General features: G+C 41.6%; 1 protein-coding gene across 1 annotated transcript; it reads left to right on the top strand.

Annotated features, from left to right (window-relative positions):
* Positions 1-598: 598 nt before the first annotated feature.
* On the top strand, positions 599-14,729 carry LOC124133438. The gene is made up of 17 exons (XM_048401096.1): positions 599-727; positions 1,326-1,377; positions 2,057-2,162; positions 2,972-3,157; positions 4,513-4,642; positions 5,065-5,188; positions 6,287-6,390; positions 6,906-7,044; positions 7,590-7,758; positions 8,296-8,420; positions 8,754-8,874; positions 10,074-10,193; positions 11,586-11,682; positions 11,810-12,002; positions 12,367-12,460; positions 13,922-14,017; positions 14,514-14,729. Exons 1-17 carry the CDS (start codon positions 685-687, stop codon positions 14,628-14,630), a joined length of 2,016 nt encoding a protein of 671 aa, XP_048257053.1. The 5' UTR covers positions 599-684; the 3' UTR covers positions 14,631-14,729.
* The last annotated feature ends 2,437 nt before the right edge of the window (positions 14,730-17,166 follow it).

Raw genomic sequence — 17,166 nt, 5'->3', positions numbered from 1 at the left:
TTAGAACCACGTTGTTGGTCATGCTTGATTTACAGTTATGTTGTTCGTAGTTGCGACATTTTGTCAAGTTATGTGCAAACAATAGACTTTGACGTGTTTTTATGTCTCGACTCTTAACATAGACATTCCAACCACAGAACATAATGAACCTGCTGACGCTATGTATATATGCAGTAAAAGTGTTGAGGAATTTAAGATCAATGAATGAGTTCCGCGATGTGCGGTTTCTCAGGGTCCTACACTTCCTACACTAGGGTGTTTTAATCGAGTACCTAAGGTGCTGTGTGCACATATTCGCAACGAAGAAACCAGTAAGATGTATTTGTAAAATAAATATCAGGGCATATACACTTCTGCTTACGTGTGCAATAAGTCATTTTTACACAATGCCATGACACTTCAAAATTACTTATAGATAAGATACCAGACATCATATCATCTCACTGCCATTTTTAATGTTGCCTTGACATGTAAAAAATAATGTAACGTCATAAGATTGCAATTCCGTGACAAACCAAGTTTATGCCGCACGAATGTGAAATTACCTACATGTAGGTCAATCTGAAGATAGTTCAGCTTTGTATCTGATAAGATTTTTTATGTCGGTCACGCGACCTTCAAGGACCCCAGCCATATGTGTGTACATTGCTTGACACGCCGCTTTCATTCTGAGCACATGCAACCATGAACATCCTTGGGTGGCTAGTTCTCTGTGTCAGCATTAAAGGTAAGCCATGTTATGTCATGTAAGCCATATTATGTAAGCCATGTTATGTTGTGCAAGTGCAATGTTATGCGGACAAATATTCAAGCGAACGCCTCCTGAACAATTACAGTGAAGGTATCAAATCCTTGCTTCGTAACGAGCAAATACCACAGAGTTTACACAAATATTGTCATCTGTACGTCCGAATTACATCTTCCTAAGTTTCAAAGAAAGCCTTTCTTATAAGGTGTTGAGTTAATGAAGTTATGACAACTGTTAAAGTATCATACATGATTGAATGTATATTCTAGCTATTCTAGCACCATAACCAAAGGATGTATTCATCAACTAGGAGAGATGTGTCCAAGTGAAGTATTAATTTGATGTCGTATCGTAAGAGCGGCGGTGGGTTGGCCCAGTGGTTAAAGCGTCCGCTCGTCATGTCGAAGATCCGGGGTCGATTCCCCACATGGGTACACTGAGTTCCAGATGTGCCCCGTCGTCATATGGAATATTGCTAAAGGGTTTATAACCATACTCACTCATTCACGTAACACAAAGGAAAGTCTCTCATGGACATTGATAGCCAGGTTTGATGGGTCAGCATTTCATGTTTCAGGGAGCTCCAGCGCCTGTTCGTCATGCAGCAACATTGCAAAGGATCCTAATAGGTAGGACAACCACGTGTGTTCATATATTTTCCACCACCTATGTACATGAACATTCATTGATGCAGTTCAGATATCTCCATTCATCTAGAAACCACGGGAGCTTATAACTTTCATTAAACAAAATGTATGGCTTTGAAATATGGTAACAGAAGATATAAAGGAAAGAGATATTGATATTACTGCTTCTAAAATGTCCTGTGCTTCGTTCCTCCTACATCAAGCTGACATGCCGTGATATAACTGGAATACTGTTAACAGCGGCGTTAAACCCAACTCTCTCACTCACTATGAGGCTAAAGTAAGGCATAAACGTTTTGATTGTATGAATGCAATATGGTATTAAACCTTGGCTTGGTCATATTTAAGAACATTGGGTGCAGATAACTTTTTTTCATAACTCAATATGGCGCCTATAACTTCAGAGAACGCTGTTGGGGTCGTCGTCGGCACAGGTACTACATAAATATACCCGATGTACCTTTTTGTATACACAAATGTGCCCATTTGCTTGTTACCATCATATTCGATGGTCTCAATAATGGCAAAAGTCTATGCCCTGCGCCAAGACGGTTGTTCTCCCACATCAAACTGTCACGCCATGACAGAACTAAACATATGAATCAAAGCGTCGAAAACAACATTCACTGACTGTAATGTGACTTTGTCTACCTTGCTTCAGCTACCACTCAGTCAGTTACCATTCATCGGATGCTCGCATAGAGAACCCGGGACGCGGCTTCTACCAACATTTGGAGACCACATCAAGTCACTTCTCACCTCTCACAGTAAGTTGAATCAAATTTTGCTGTAACAAAATATATGTATAACATAAAATTTTTCCTTTATCGTATTGAACTGCTAATTCGTAATATTATTGAGTGAATATGATTTTATGCCGTTTTTAGCAATGTTTAGTCATAATAAGTCGGAGAAGGCATTGAAAGAGCTCAGGAACCCAGTGAAGAATTGATTGCTTGCCAAAGCAAACGCATTGGTCACACCTAAGCCTTAGTCATCAGTTTAAATACAAATGATACAAATGATGAAACTGCAAACACTTGTTTTACGCTTAATGGTGTGAGTGAGTGAGTTTCATTTTACGCCGCTTTTAGCAATATTCCAGCAATATCGCGGCGGGGGCCACCAGAAATTGTCTTCACACATTTACCCATGTCGGGAATCGAACCCGGGTCTTCGGCGTGACGAGCGAACGCTTTAACCACGAGGCTACCCGAACGCCCCTACGCTTAATGGATGGATGTGTTGTCTTGGTGACAAGATCCTTCGTATGTGTGCATGGACGGGTGGATGGATCGATGAATTTACAAACCAATACTCTTATATGCAAGCTGACCGGGTGCACCGGTAGGCTTACGACTTTCGCGAACACCTGGTGTCATGACTGACTTTTATTGATCCATTCATATCATTTTCATCGCTATTTTGCCATTTGGAATCTGTTTCGGTGGAAATTCGAGACTGGTTATTCTCTTGCGATGTTTTATGGTTATGAAAATGAAGGTATGGACAAATGATTATAATTATAGGCTAACTGATTGATGACCACATGGTAACATGATCAGTCTTGTTTCAGGTCCATTACTTGGACACTGTGCGGCGAGATGATGGCGTTAACATCGGACTGAGGATCTATGTTCTCGACTCCTTTGTTCATTCCTCCATCAGCAATACTTTCCTCACACACATACGGGATGATCTTGACATTGTGAAGGATGCTGGCTGGACCGTGGCTCTGAGGTTCAGCTACACCAGTCACAGTGTAGGTAACATTGAACGCAGTGTAGGTAACATTGAACGCAGTGTAGGTAACATTGAACGCAGTGTAGGTAATACTGAACGCAGTGTTAGCAACAATGATCGCAGTGTAGGTAACATTGGAAGCAGTGTTGGCAACATTGACCACGTTCAGGTAACAACGGACGTGACGTTAGTAACACTGAACACGGAGTTTGTCACACTGTACAAGACATTGAACACCAAGTGCTACATTAAACATGGTAAGGGTAACACTGAACACATCTTGGGTAACATCGAACACGGTAAGGGTAACACTGAACACGTCTTGGGTAACGTTGAACACGGCGTGGGCAACATCGAACACGGTAAGGGTAACACTGAACACGTCTTGGGTAACATTGAACACGGCGTGGGCAACATCGAACACGGTAAGGGTAACACTGAACACGTATTGGTAACATTGAACACGGCTTGGGCAACATCGAACACGGTAAGGGTAACACTGAACACGTCTTGGGTAACATTGAACACGGCTTGGGCAACATCGAACACGGTAAGGGTAACACTGAACGCGTCTTGGGTAACATTGAACACGGCTTGGGCAACATCGAACACGGTAAGGGTAACACTGAACACGTCTTGGGTAACATTGAACACGGTTTGGGCAACATCGAACACGGTAAGGGTAACACTGAACACGTCTTGGGTAACACTGAACACGGCGTGGGCAACATCGAACACGGTAAGGGTAACACTGAACACGTCTTGGGTAACATTGAACACGGCTTGGGCAACATCGAACACGGTAAGGGTAACACTGAACACGTCTTAGGTAACATTGAACACGGCGTTGGCAACATCGAACACGGTAAGGGTAACACTGAACACGTCTTGGGTAACATTGAACACGGCGTGGGCAACATCGAAGACGGTTAGGGTAACATTGAACAAGGTGTGGTAACATTGAACACGGCGTGGGCAACATTGAACAAGGTGTGGTAACCTTGAACACGGCGTGGGCAACATTTTACATGGTGTGAGTAAAACTGTGGGTAACATCCAACACGGTATAGGTAACATAATACTGCACATTTTACAATTGACACCGTTTAGGCAACGCTGTGCACCGATGTGCATCGTGAAACATCGAACACCTCGCGATATTATTTGTTCGTGCCCTTGCAATACACAGTACAGATAATTAAAATATGCGCACACGCAAGTACACCTTATCCAATCTCCAATTGTGCTGGACAATTCAACAATGTACATGATATTGAAATTGTTGATTAGCTGCAAAGAAACTCTACCCCGTACAGGTCACCAGTTCAACAACTTCATCGACTTTTTGTGTAACAATATCCCTTATTTAAACAGCGCAGCACGGCCCCTTACGGTGACGCAACAAAGCAGTGGATGCTGGAACACATCAGGCAGTTGGGACCAATATGGAAAGCATATGAGGGTGTCATATCAGTGATACAAGCAGGCTTCATTGGCATTTGGGGTAATTAATAGAATTGCATTATACATTTTCCTTTTTCCTCGCTTCAGTAAATATACATATTCATCTCATCTACCGAGATAATAATAATTTCGAATATATTTCTACGTAACATTTTCTTTCGCTGTATTGAAAAATAACAGATCACATCATCATTCATTTGGTATTAGTACAGAGGAAAACATGCACTTCAAATGTTGAACGTCATGAATTTCGGTCAAATTAGTTAATGACACCTAAGCCAGGCAACCAAACACGTTTACCAAAACAACTGAGGAATGTACATTTGTTGTGTTCCAGCTGCAATCTCTTTGCCTCCAGCAATTTCGAGGCGGTATTTTTACAGCTTTTTTCTTGACAAGAGGGCAATATTAATTGACCCGTGATAATAAAATGACATATGTACTTTCTTGCTTTGATGACAGGTGAGTGGTACTACACGACGTATTTTGGCGACCCCAACCACTTGACCCATGGTCTGTCAGCCACGAATTGGCAGGATCGGAGAGATGTTCTGACCGCCATTATCGACAACTCACCCACTTCCATGTAAATACATACCATTAAGATGTCACAAGGTTATGTTCGTGAACGTAAATGTTTCTTGAACAGACGTAGGTTACGCCATTTTACTGAGCTCTGAAAGGTTATGAAACCTCTTGTATTGTGTGTACATATTCGCCATGGTAACTTTTGTTGATTCATATTTCAATAATAACAGTTATAGTCGGTCTATGCACAGTACAAACGCCATTACCTGGTGCTTTCGTGTTTATATTTTTGGAAGACGACACAGTCAAGTGAGTGAGTGAGTTTGGTTTTACGCCGCTTTTAGCAATATTCCAGCAATATCACGGCTTATATGGGCTTCACACATTGTACCCATGTCGGGATTCGATCCCGGGTCTTCGGCGTGACGAGCGAACGCTTTAACCACTTAGCTACCCGACCACCCCGACACAGTCAAGACACAAAGAAAGCAGTAAAGTAATATATATTTACGACCACGAATCTTTATTTTAAAACTAAGGTGTTAGCTGATATCATCATATATGTAATTTAAATGGCTTTCTTTCATCAAAAGTTATAAGGTTTTATACCATATTGCATTCATACAATCAAAACGTTTATGCCTCGCTTTAGCCTCACAGTGAGTGAGTGAGTTGGGTTTATCGCCGCTTTTAACAGTATTCCAGTTATATCACGGCGTGTCAGCTTAATGTGGGAGGAAAGCCCGAAGTGATGTAGGTCTCAGACGTTTACCACTTCGGTGAAACCCAAGAGCACAGGTAAGGTGCTAACAAACCTAGAAACATAATCGGGGCGAACCGGGATTTGAACCCACAATCATAGGTTTCTGGCGTGCTCCTGACGCAACTCTGCACAGCGAATCGCGGCGCCTTAGACGACTGGGCCACCCGTGTCCCCCTTTAGCCTCACAACCTCAACCAGGCATGTCTTAAATGACATTTCCTTTTTATCGTTCCAACATACAGGGGATACCATGACATAAAAGTATATAAGACGATATCATTCTTTCTTTTTATTTCAAATTTAACATTTAATCTATGTAGCTTATTGTATGAAATTTACAGTTGCAATATCGTATGCGGTATCGTGGTATGTTTTCAATACCGTTTTTAATAGTCCCGTCCAGGTTCGAACTCCGACTTACAAGATGAAGATTTGGAACAGCAACAGGCCTTCCAGCCTGGCAGACGTGGAGCGACATACACACGCTGGGAGAACAGGTGTTTGTTATCTTGTATCTTGCTGGACAAGTGGTTTAAGGTTCCTCAATCTTCCCATCAGAGTCCCGTCCTGTTCTGGTCAGCTCGTCATGGGTTCGAATCGAGCCATGATCATCTTCACCGTGCTCGTGGCCTATACAAACAAACTGGGTGTTAGAAAAGGGCACACTTGAATCAATAGGGAGTAGGTTTGTTATGAGCTCTCCCAGGACATCAGTTTGAAATACAGTGAAATAACTGAAATACAGACAGAGATCAAAGCGGCGTTCAACCTCAACACACTCATCCACTCATTCACTTACTTATTCACTGTCTTACGTACCTTCGTAAGGATTTCCGACGTTGTTATAAACCCTTTGAGATCAACATGATGGATATCCTGAAAACAAGTAGAAAAACATGTAAATGATTTGGGTTAAATTGAAACAAGGACGCAAGATATGTTCTGTCTCCAAGAATAGTCCCAGTCTGCCCGAGGAATATCAAATGGTCAGTTCTATATTTATCCCATTCAGGTCACCATAACGACTGCTTCCTAGCCTCCGATGATGACGTTGGTACATACGAAAACGTTGCGACAGAAAAGTCGTATCTAGCGATTGACACGGAATATCTGCCAATCGGTGGCGAAACATGCGGAAGAGCTCCATCAAAGTAAGAGTAGGTCTGAAACTACAATACATTATACTCTTTTTTATGTCTTTCTGCATTACTGACTGCAGCGAAAAACAACATGCAGTCACTCAGTGGACCCTCTGTGAAAGTGTAAAGGGACACAACATATTTACCCCACATCACGCCTGTTGGACTGAACATGTTTAAGACAATTGTTTTGTTGGTTGGTTGGTTTGTTGTTTTACGCCGCACTCAGCAATATTCCAGCTATATGACGGCGGTCTGTAAATAATCGAGTCTGGACCAGACAATCCAGTGATTGATATCATGAGCATCGATCCACGCATTTGGGATGCGATGACGTGCATCAACCAATTCAGCGAGCCTGACCACCCGATCCCGTTATTCGCCTCTTACGACAAGCATAGTCGCCTTTTACGGTAAGCATCGGTTGCTGAAGAGCTATTCTATATGGGTTCTTCAAGGGATTTAAGACAATTGTTTCAAGTTGTTCGTATTTTTTATATCCCGTACTTTTTTAAGCTGATGAGTGTTTAAATCCATATGATGTCATTGTTTTCCAGGCATGGTAGTCACCGAAGTGATTGCCCAACTGCGCTGAAGGAATTGAAACAATTTCACTGGTCCTTCATCAATAAGGGTTATTCCCCTGAGGTGACGGGGGACTGGAAATCTCAAGGCTGTTTTGTGCAGATACACAGGGACCTTGGTTACAGGTTATCTCTGAAACAGGTGTGTGAGACAAGAGACCAAAAACATTCGTGACCACTCGTGTCATTCCGAAATAACCGAAAGGCGATCCGTGCTCAATTTATAAACTGGTTTCCGTTTTGACATGGTGAAAAAAATCATCAAACTGCGTACACAATGGCTCTTTGAGACCAGTTGTTTAAATATTGCGGTTGCGAATTTGACATATTTGGAACTTTTCATTCTATTCTGTATGGATAAACTATTGTCATAATATTTTAGATATAGTCAGTGGTGCACCCTGATTGGCATGTCGTGTTTAGTACATAACACTGATCAATAAGGCGAAGAGTACCAAGCAGGTTACATTCAGGGTAGAAGAGGATGAATCGACCAATGATAGACATTCATTTTTTCCTCAATTATTTAGCAGTACATTTGTGCATATTACATCTTGTCATAAACACATTACCCGAAGGAGATATAATTTACACAACTAATTTAATATTAATATTCAATGCTTCATTGCTGTCAATGTTGATGCTTCTCTGGTGCTGACAAAGTGCGTTGGTGTTCCAGGCAGTGTTTCCAACAAAGGCCGAGCATGGAGGTACCCTGTGTTTCCACCTGGTCCTCAGTAACACAGGTTACGCAGCGCCCTACAAACCCTGGACCGTCAAGCTCATTCTCAAAGCTAACTCTGGGTATGTTTGATCGAAATTCAGTGAAAATGTACGGGTCCGGGCCCCGTTCATCCCGTCAACGGGTTCTAGACCAGGATTTTATTCAGCTTCAATGGAAGTCGTGAGGACGTATCACACAACCCCAATAAACCATAGAATGTGAGGCTTGTTTTCAAAGGGACATGTTTATAACTCAATTACAAATGAAATATATAGATTTAGTCCGTACATGATTTATTTTATTTACAGGGAAAATTTCATCTGATATTCTGAAATTGTGTTTTCACATGAAGGATGCCAGCAATAATCAAAATGTTTGAACTTTCATTTCTACACATAGGATGTATGTTGCAGTGGCGGATTCTACTCGGCTTCACTGCCAAATGTTGACGTGAGAGAATGGACCGCTGGACATGACCATGCTGTAGATGGGAGCATCGGCGTACCACCATCTGTACATGGGGGGTCGTATAAGGTAGATCTTAGATCAAGATATGAGAGTACATGTATCCCTCCATTTCAAGTTATCCTCAGTGGTAGTGACAATCAAACAATCTTTATTCATGGTACGCATGAGGCAAACGGCCTATAGTACTTTGTCGGGGGCGTGTTACAAATTCATACATGTTCTTAGTTTCATAGCTTGATAAACAAACATTGATACATTTCTAATAGTTTCTGTACAATCACAAGTCATTAATGTACACAATTTGTTACCGTTTGGGTTGCGGTAGAAATAGTTATTTACATATTTTGCTCTTAAATCTTTATACACCCAACAGTATGAACACAAATCCAGATGTATTATCAGCAGTACAGAGCGCCCCTTTACGCTTTAACGTTGCTCAGTACAATGTCTTTCCAAACCTGGAAGGACTGAAGGTCAACTGTGTTGTGATATCATGTGTCTAGAAATCGTTTTTTTACAGCATACACGTCAATATCTTACATCTACCTCTACAAGGATTTCGGGTTCGAATAGACCAACAGTACCAATGCTTGGAATACGAGTCGACGGACATGGGGATATTGGTTTACTTGGTCCAGACTTGATCATTTACAGGTCGCCGTAATAACTGCGGCGGTAAACAACATTCACTCACGTTGATTGTTCGTGTGTTGAACCGATCTGGTGCAGTTCCTTGATAGGCTTACCTGGCTATATATAACGAGATTGTTGGTGTGTTGCAACTATCTGGTTCACTTCCATGATAGGCTTTCCTGTTTAAATATGATGAGATTGTTGCTGTGTTGCAACTATCTGGGTCACTTCCATGATAGGCTTTCCTGACTATATATGATGAGTTTGTTGGAGTGTTGCAACTATCTAGATCACCTCCATGGTAGGCTTTCCTGACTATATATGATGAGATTGTTGGAGTGTTGCAACTATCTGGATCACTTCCATGGTAGGCTTTCCTGGCTATATATCACGAGATTGTTTGTGTGTTGCAACTATCTGGTTCACATCCATAATAGGCTTACCTGGCTATATATGATGAGATTGTTGGAGTGTTGCAACTATCTGGTGCAGTTCCTTGATAGGCTTACCTGGCTATATATGACGAGATTGTTGGTGTGTTACAACTATCTGGTTTACTTCCATGATAGGTCTTGGCTATATATAACGGGATTGTTGGTGTGTTGCAACTATCTGGTTCACTTCCATGACAGGCTTATCTGGCTATATATGACGAGAAGATGAAGACCCATGCTGACTATTACGTGTTGCTGGCAAATACAGATGTCCCCGACTTTGCTGCTGGTATCAACGACCTCAAGGCTACTGTGCAGGTGCGTGTTTACTGCTTTACATAGTGAGAACTCAAGGCTACCGTGCAGGTGTGTGTTTACTGCTTTACATAGTGAGAACTCAAGGCTACCGTGCAGGTGTGTGTTTACTGCTTTACATAGTGAGAACTCAAGGCTACCGTGCAGGTGCGTGTTTACTGCTTTACGTAGTGAGAACTCAAGGCTACCGTGCAGGTGCGTGTTTACTGCTTTACATATTGAGAACTCAAGGCTACCGTGCAGGTGTGTGTTTACTGCTTTACATAGTGAGAACTCAAGGCTACCGTGCAGGTGCGTGTTTACTGCTTTACATAGTGAGAACTCAAGGCTACCGTGCAGGTGCGTGTTTACTGCTTTACATAGTGAGAAATGTATTGAATACAATACAGAAGATCCATTTGCATGGGTACAATTCAGTTGCCATGATCGACGTTAAAGTACATGTATTTAAACATAAATATTCCATTGTTGTTTGTGTTGACGGAACCGAAAGGTTTGTAAAAATGTACATACAAACCGATGAATTAATAATTTGAGGACTGTGTGTATGGAACGAGTTTTGTAGCTTTAATGTCGTTGGTAATACTAACAGCGTGGAACATTCTTCATAATATCAATCACTGGATTGTCTGGTCAGGACTCGATTGTATACAGGCCTAGGGTGCTGTTCAGTGCGGTGTCAAGCAATAAACAAACACTTACGTTTTACTGAAACGCGGTGCTACCTGGAGAGTGAGACTGACTTGGCCTCTTCGCAAACACGGACCGCCTCCGTGGTCTAGTGGTAGAGCGTCCGCCCGGAGAGCGGAAGGTCCGGGGTTCGATCCGCGGCCGCGTCATACTAAAAGACGTTAAAAGATGGTACTTGTTGTTTCCTGTCTGGCGCTCGGCATTGAGGGGCTAAAACAAGGACTGGTCGGCTCGGAGTCAGTATACTGTGTCTGAGTGGGGTATTCATGTTAAACTGCGGCATGGTATCTCAGTGAGCTAGCACTATAAATCGGCATCAGTCCGGACTAGTACAAGCAGCCACACACACACACACACGTGCATGCACGTCTCTATATAACAGCAATAATCTTGGACGCGACGTTAAACCCAATTTCACCTCACCACCTCTTCACAAACACCTGGTGTCACCACTCATTTTCAGTGATCCATTCATATAATCGTCGACACTACTTTGCCTTTTTCGCCCTGTGGAATCTGTTTCGGAATATATTCGAGACTGATTATTCTCTGGCGTTGACGTTTCGAAAAGTAACTAGATTAATCAAATCTCACATCACACCGAGAAAGCATTAGAAGGTTATTAATACATGTTTTCACTTTCTTTGTATTAATCTGAACTATAATAGCTATTATGTGATCTAATCAACATACCTCTTGACGCAGGTAACTGGTTCCGGTACCCACGCCCCCACTGGCTGCCCCACCCTGTCGCCATGGACGCCGCCCTCAAGGAGCAAATACAGCAGGGTGTTTGGGAAAGGTTGATATTCTTTAAGGATGAATAAAAGTACTACTGATCACAGCCGTTCAATATGTTTCATTGAAGACGATTTTATTCCGTGTTTTACCATTTGACGTCGATAGCTAATTCAAAGATTTCTTTATAGACTCTGTAACCTCACACCAGTCGTGTCAGAAAATAACGGTTCCGAACAACTCCTTCGAAAACGGCGCATCAGACAAAACATGGCTGCCATACCATGGAGGATTTACTGTGACAACTTCCGGTGCTCATAGCGGCTCACATGCTATAAGCGTAACAAATGGCGGTGCATCACATTTGTTTACCTTTAGTCCTCCGTGAGTTGACCAATACTAGTATATGCACCCAGAAATACAGTCTTGCCATTTGTATGAAGTCAATCCTGTTACCATTACTACTTCACCTCCAAAGAACATATACATTTTGCATTATTAAATAGTGTAAGGAGAGACTAGGCTCGACAATGTGGCACCCATTTTCGGTCTTGGTGTAGCATCACTGCAAGATCAACATACACCATAAGTCAAACGAAATGGGTTCAGAATGACTCCCAGATATCATGGTGATTTATAGAAAGGAAAACATAAAGTGACGTATTTTCTCGCTGCATATGGGCATTATTTTGTAGGTTACATACAAAGTAAATTGTAATAATGCTTCACGTTTTGTTCCACATACAAGGATACACAGCTTCCTTCTGACTGCCTACAGTAAACACAGCGGGACTTCACTGTCCAATGATCCCAGTGATTACAGCGTGTACTGCGACATCACGGTACGTGGGATGGGTGGCACATTCTGACAGATGGAATGATACACAGTTACGTACCATTGAAGCATGGATTTCTTTCCCCCTAGCTTTCCCTGGAAGTGAAGTAAGATGTCTTTATCACGTATGACCGTATATTGTCGCCTCAGGTTGTTTCCGTTGTTATGTCTCTTACTAACAACATTAGAAGAGAACCTAACTTGACTTAGACTGAACCAGTCTCCGTTGTATTATAAATTTATTATCACGTCAATAAGGTCTCAATAACCTTCGGGGTGGGGGATGTTCCAAATCTTCATCTTGTAATTCGGAGTTCGAACCTGGACGGGACTATTAAAAACGGTATTGAAAACATATCACAATAAGGCATACGATTTAGCAACTGTAACTGTCATACAATAAGCTACATGGATATAATGTTATATTTGAAATAAAAAGAAAGAATGATATCGTCTTATATACTTTTATGTCATGGTATCCCCTGTATTTTGGAACGATAAAAAAGGAAATGGCATTTAAGACATGCCTGGATGAGGTTGTGAGGCTAAAGGGGGACACGGGTGGCCCAGTCGTCTAAGGCGCCGCGATTCGCTGTGCAGAGTTGCGTCCCTTGGGCACGCCAGATTGTGGGTTCGATGTTTCTAGGTTTGTCAGCACCATACCCGTGTTCGTGGGTTTCGCCGAAGTCTGATACCTGCATCACTTTACACACCTTAAGCTGACACGCCGTCATATAACTGGAATACTGTTAAAAGCGGCGTTAAACCCAACACACTCACTCAATCACTCAATGACCTTAAACAAGCAAAAAACAAGCATTGTTTCAGAGGTTATATATTTTCGGAACACACCAGGAAAGAGGACTAATTGTGACTTGGGTTGTTTGTTATCATTTTAAGCCGCGATATAACTGGAATACTGTTAAAAGCGGCGTTAAACCCAACTCACTCACTCACTCATTTTAAATTCATATTGGAAACTGGGACGGCGTCAGTTTAAGTTTGACTTTACATACAGTGCTCCCTATCGATAAACATATTTCTGAAAGTGACTTTAATTTGAAGTCTGTAACTTATTTCAATACTTCGGTTGTATCTGAGCATCATCAATGATCACCAAGGGAAAACATCGAAACTTTTCATGTTTATGAATACGACCAATCCTGTGAGAGTTATTTTAAGAGGAGCTTGAGTTATATATTTCTGTCGTGTTATGTAAAGGCAGTATTGGAATAAAACGAAATATGCTTGATATTTTCAGTTTGTAATGCTTTGCAGATGCCAAATGGTCACATGTCTATACGAACGCGTAAAACTAAAATGATTCAGTGTGAACGTCAGCACATCTACCAACATATAACTTGGATTTATTATGAAACTGTTACCATGGCCCATTACGAATTATAGTCTGAATATTGACATTTTGTATTCCTCTGCATGAGGTATAGTCTACTTCTTGGCGTTGTAGAGGCCTGATGGTCAGAGGGTGTGGGGCAAGTACGCCCCCTTCCATAACGGCGTGACAACCTGGCAGAGAGTGGACCTCAGGGTGCACGTGTCAGAGGTAGGAACTGCAGTGGTTATTTGTTCTTTCTTGTTTGTGACTTTATGTCTTGCAATATGTCACAGTTTTGAATACGTTTAGCAGCCTACAAGAATACAAATGAATGTGTTTGTATTGAAGCCTGCTGTAAAAAGAATTTGGAACATGTCAGGAATTTATCTTCCTATAATGATCTGCTAAAGCCTCACTTCTTCAGACAAGAATACCCATGACCACAAGTCAGAGATGTTCTTTCTTAGCGCCTAACTGGAGACAAATGGCGATGATTTTAAACCGGAATTGGAATGCACTCGAAACATAACGACATAAACATAACATATACAACAGTTTTGTAAATACGAATTTGGAGACGATGGAAAATACCAGTTTAACTTCAGTCATGTGGTTTGGGAATATGTGTTCTTGTAAGTAAAAGCTGAATCTGAGACTCTGATATCAATCAAACGCCATATACATGGCCGGATCTCAAGTGGTGATTGACACAACTCTGTTTCAGGGAATCTCTCAAGCTCACTGCTACCTCTTGTACCGAAACATCAAACAAGGGTCAGCACTCTTCGATGACGTCGCAATGTGGTCTGCACCACAGGGAACTGATGTTAACGACTGTTGATTGTGATGAACAGATTCTGCAATGTATGTGACACGTTATGGCGCTTCAAGATAATATACTGAAAGCACAAGGCATTATGTCTATGCATGTTCTAAAACACCGCGTGTTCTGTGCATTATGTAGTACAACTACTGCTATGTTGTCGTTCAAACTGAATTGAATCTGTTTCGGCGGATAATCGAGACTGGTTGTTGTCTGCGTTAACTTATATATTTCTTAAACCATATCAATTAGAACATCACACTGGCGTGGAATGGAAATTGACTTCCTCAAGTAAAAAGCAGCTTTATGTACACGACAGTACGAAATCACATATCTCTGGCAAATGAAATTAAAAGGAAATAATGAAATATTGAAATACAGATAATCATATAAATGTATTAATTATCTGCCTACTTTAGTGAGTGAGTGAGTGAGTTGGGTTTTACGCCGCTTTTAACAATATTCCAGTTATATCGCGGCGTGTCAGCTTAATGTGGGAGGAAAGCCCGAAGTGATGCAGGTCTCAGACGTTTACCACTTCGGTGAAACCCAAGAGCACGGGTATGGTGCTGACAAACCTAGAAACGTAATCGGGGCGAACCGGGATTCGAACCCACAATCATAGGTTTCTGGCGTGCCCAAGGGACGAAACTCTGCACAGCGAATCGCGGCGCCTCAGACGACTGGGCCACCCGTGCCCCCTCTGCCTACTTTAATTAAAACTCTCCCAACCCATGCTTTAACGTGTGCACTCACGTCCTCTCCTGTTACAGTGGCAGTATATCGTATGTTTTGAACCGCCTGTGTACTGTAAAACAAGCCCACATATTATACCTATAGTTGTGTGTATGAGAATTCTGATGTCAATGCACCTCACAGACACGACGACTGATGTTAAGTGTCTATCGTTCTTTCCTACGTAGACCGCCTCCATGGTCTTGTCGACAGAGCGTCTGCCCAGAGAGCGAAAGGTAGTGGGTTCGATCCCAGGCCGCGTCATACCAAAAGACGTTAAAATATTGTACTTGTTACACTGCCTCGCGCTCAACATTAGTGAGCTAAAACAAGGACTGGTCGACTCGTAATCAGTACACTTGGTCTGAGTGGAGTATTCATCTTCAACTGCCGCATGGTATCTCAGTGGGCAAGCACTATAAAATCGACATTGGTCTGGACTAGTACAAGCAGCCACACACACGTGCATGCACGTCGCTACATGAGTGCACACTCTGTTAATACAGTTCTGATTTTCGCAACAAAAAAACACAAAAAAATACACTTAATTATTGAATGCAAAATAGTTTAATGATGCGTGATATGTGCCCAAGAAATATAAGGTAAAATAAGAAAGACAAATGACAAAGCTGTTGACACGGGTAACAATGCCAGATAGATGTTGTTCTAATCTGCTTAAACGGAAACAACTTAAAATTTGATAATATAGGATACGTGTTGATGTTTTGACACACTTAACAGACACTGATATGTGTGGTGAATATTATCAAGCATACGAAACATGTGAAACATATGCTGAAATCATGGGTAATATTGCAAATGTACTTTCCAAACGGTGTTGACACACAAACATCAGTGATGGAGAGATAACAACAACAACAACAATACTACTACTAATAATAATAAGTAAACACTAATCAACAGAACCTACAAATACAACAAAGAGATTATATGCAATAATGTAAGAAAGAATCGGTAACATGGTGAGTGTTGACAGGACACTCTCAATATAAGGATGTTGAATGGAATTTCAATTAGACAAACTGAAAATGCCTTTTTCGGAACTCTCTGATTTTCGTGTAAGCCTCTAACAGGTCATCCTTTCAAGTTTTTAAATGAATTTGTGAAGAGTTTCAACATGAAGACATAATTCTATTTTATGGATAATAACTTGTTTATTGTTTGTAGTGACGTATCACGGGTTCTTCTTCCCCTTCATCAGGGGAATTCTTGAATGATAAGAATTAGCCTTGAAGCGTCGTAAGAAACAATAAAGGAATTCTTATCCGTAAAAAGGTTCATGTCTTCAGCATAGCCTATGGCCCCACAAGACGTTCATTCGTCATACAAGTTTCATCTTCCGACATTTTCCATGAACCCGTCACAAACACATGCAAAGGCAAGCCAATTGTTCACCTGAAGAAACACGGGAATATGTGGAACACGTCAAAACAGGGAATTGCATCGGATATCATTGCATTATTTTTCTCTATGATGCGTCAAAGCTGGAAATGACCTACACATGTCTGCAATAACACTTTTTGAAAGCTTCACTGAAGCTTTGAATGTTGTAACCTTGATTAAACAACTTCTGAGCAAGAGTCGTGTGCTTTCCTTGAAACCTTAGTGGAAAGAGCATGCTCGATTGATCTAAAAAGTTGTGAAATGTGAACACCAAAGGCTGCAGCTGCTGGAATATTGCTCGGCATGAAGGGAAGGTTGACAGTTGGACAATTGAAGCCATCCTTCTTGTCATACAGTCTTGTGGAGAGTGTTTTGTCACTCTGAATATCCTTCAGGGTATGAAATGGTTGGTCTG

This window comes from Haliotis rufescens, unplaced genomic scaffold, assembly GCF_023055435.1.
Source record: "Haliotis rufescens isolate VD_foot unplaced genomic scaffold, xgHalRufe1.0.p SCAF_21, whole genome shotgun sequence".
Taxonomy (NCBI): Eukaryota; Metazoa; Mollusca; class Gastropoda; order Lepetellida; family Haliotidae; genus Haliotis; species Haliotis rufescens.
The sequence above is the reverse complement of the archived record's forward strand: the minus strand, read 5'-3'. Positions and strand labels throughout refer to the sequence as shown.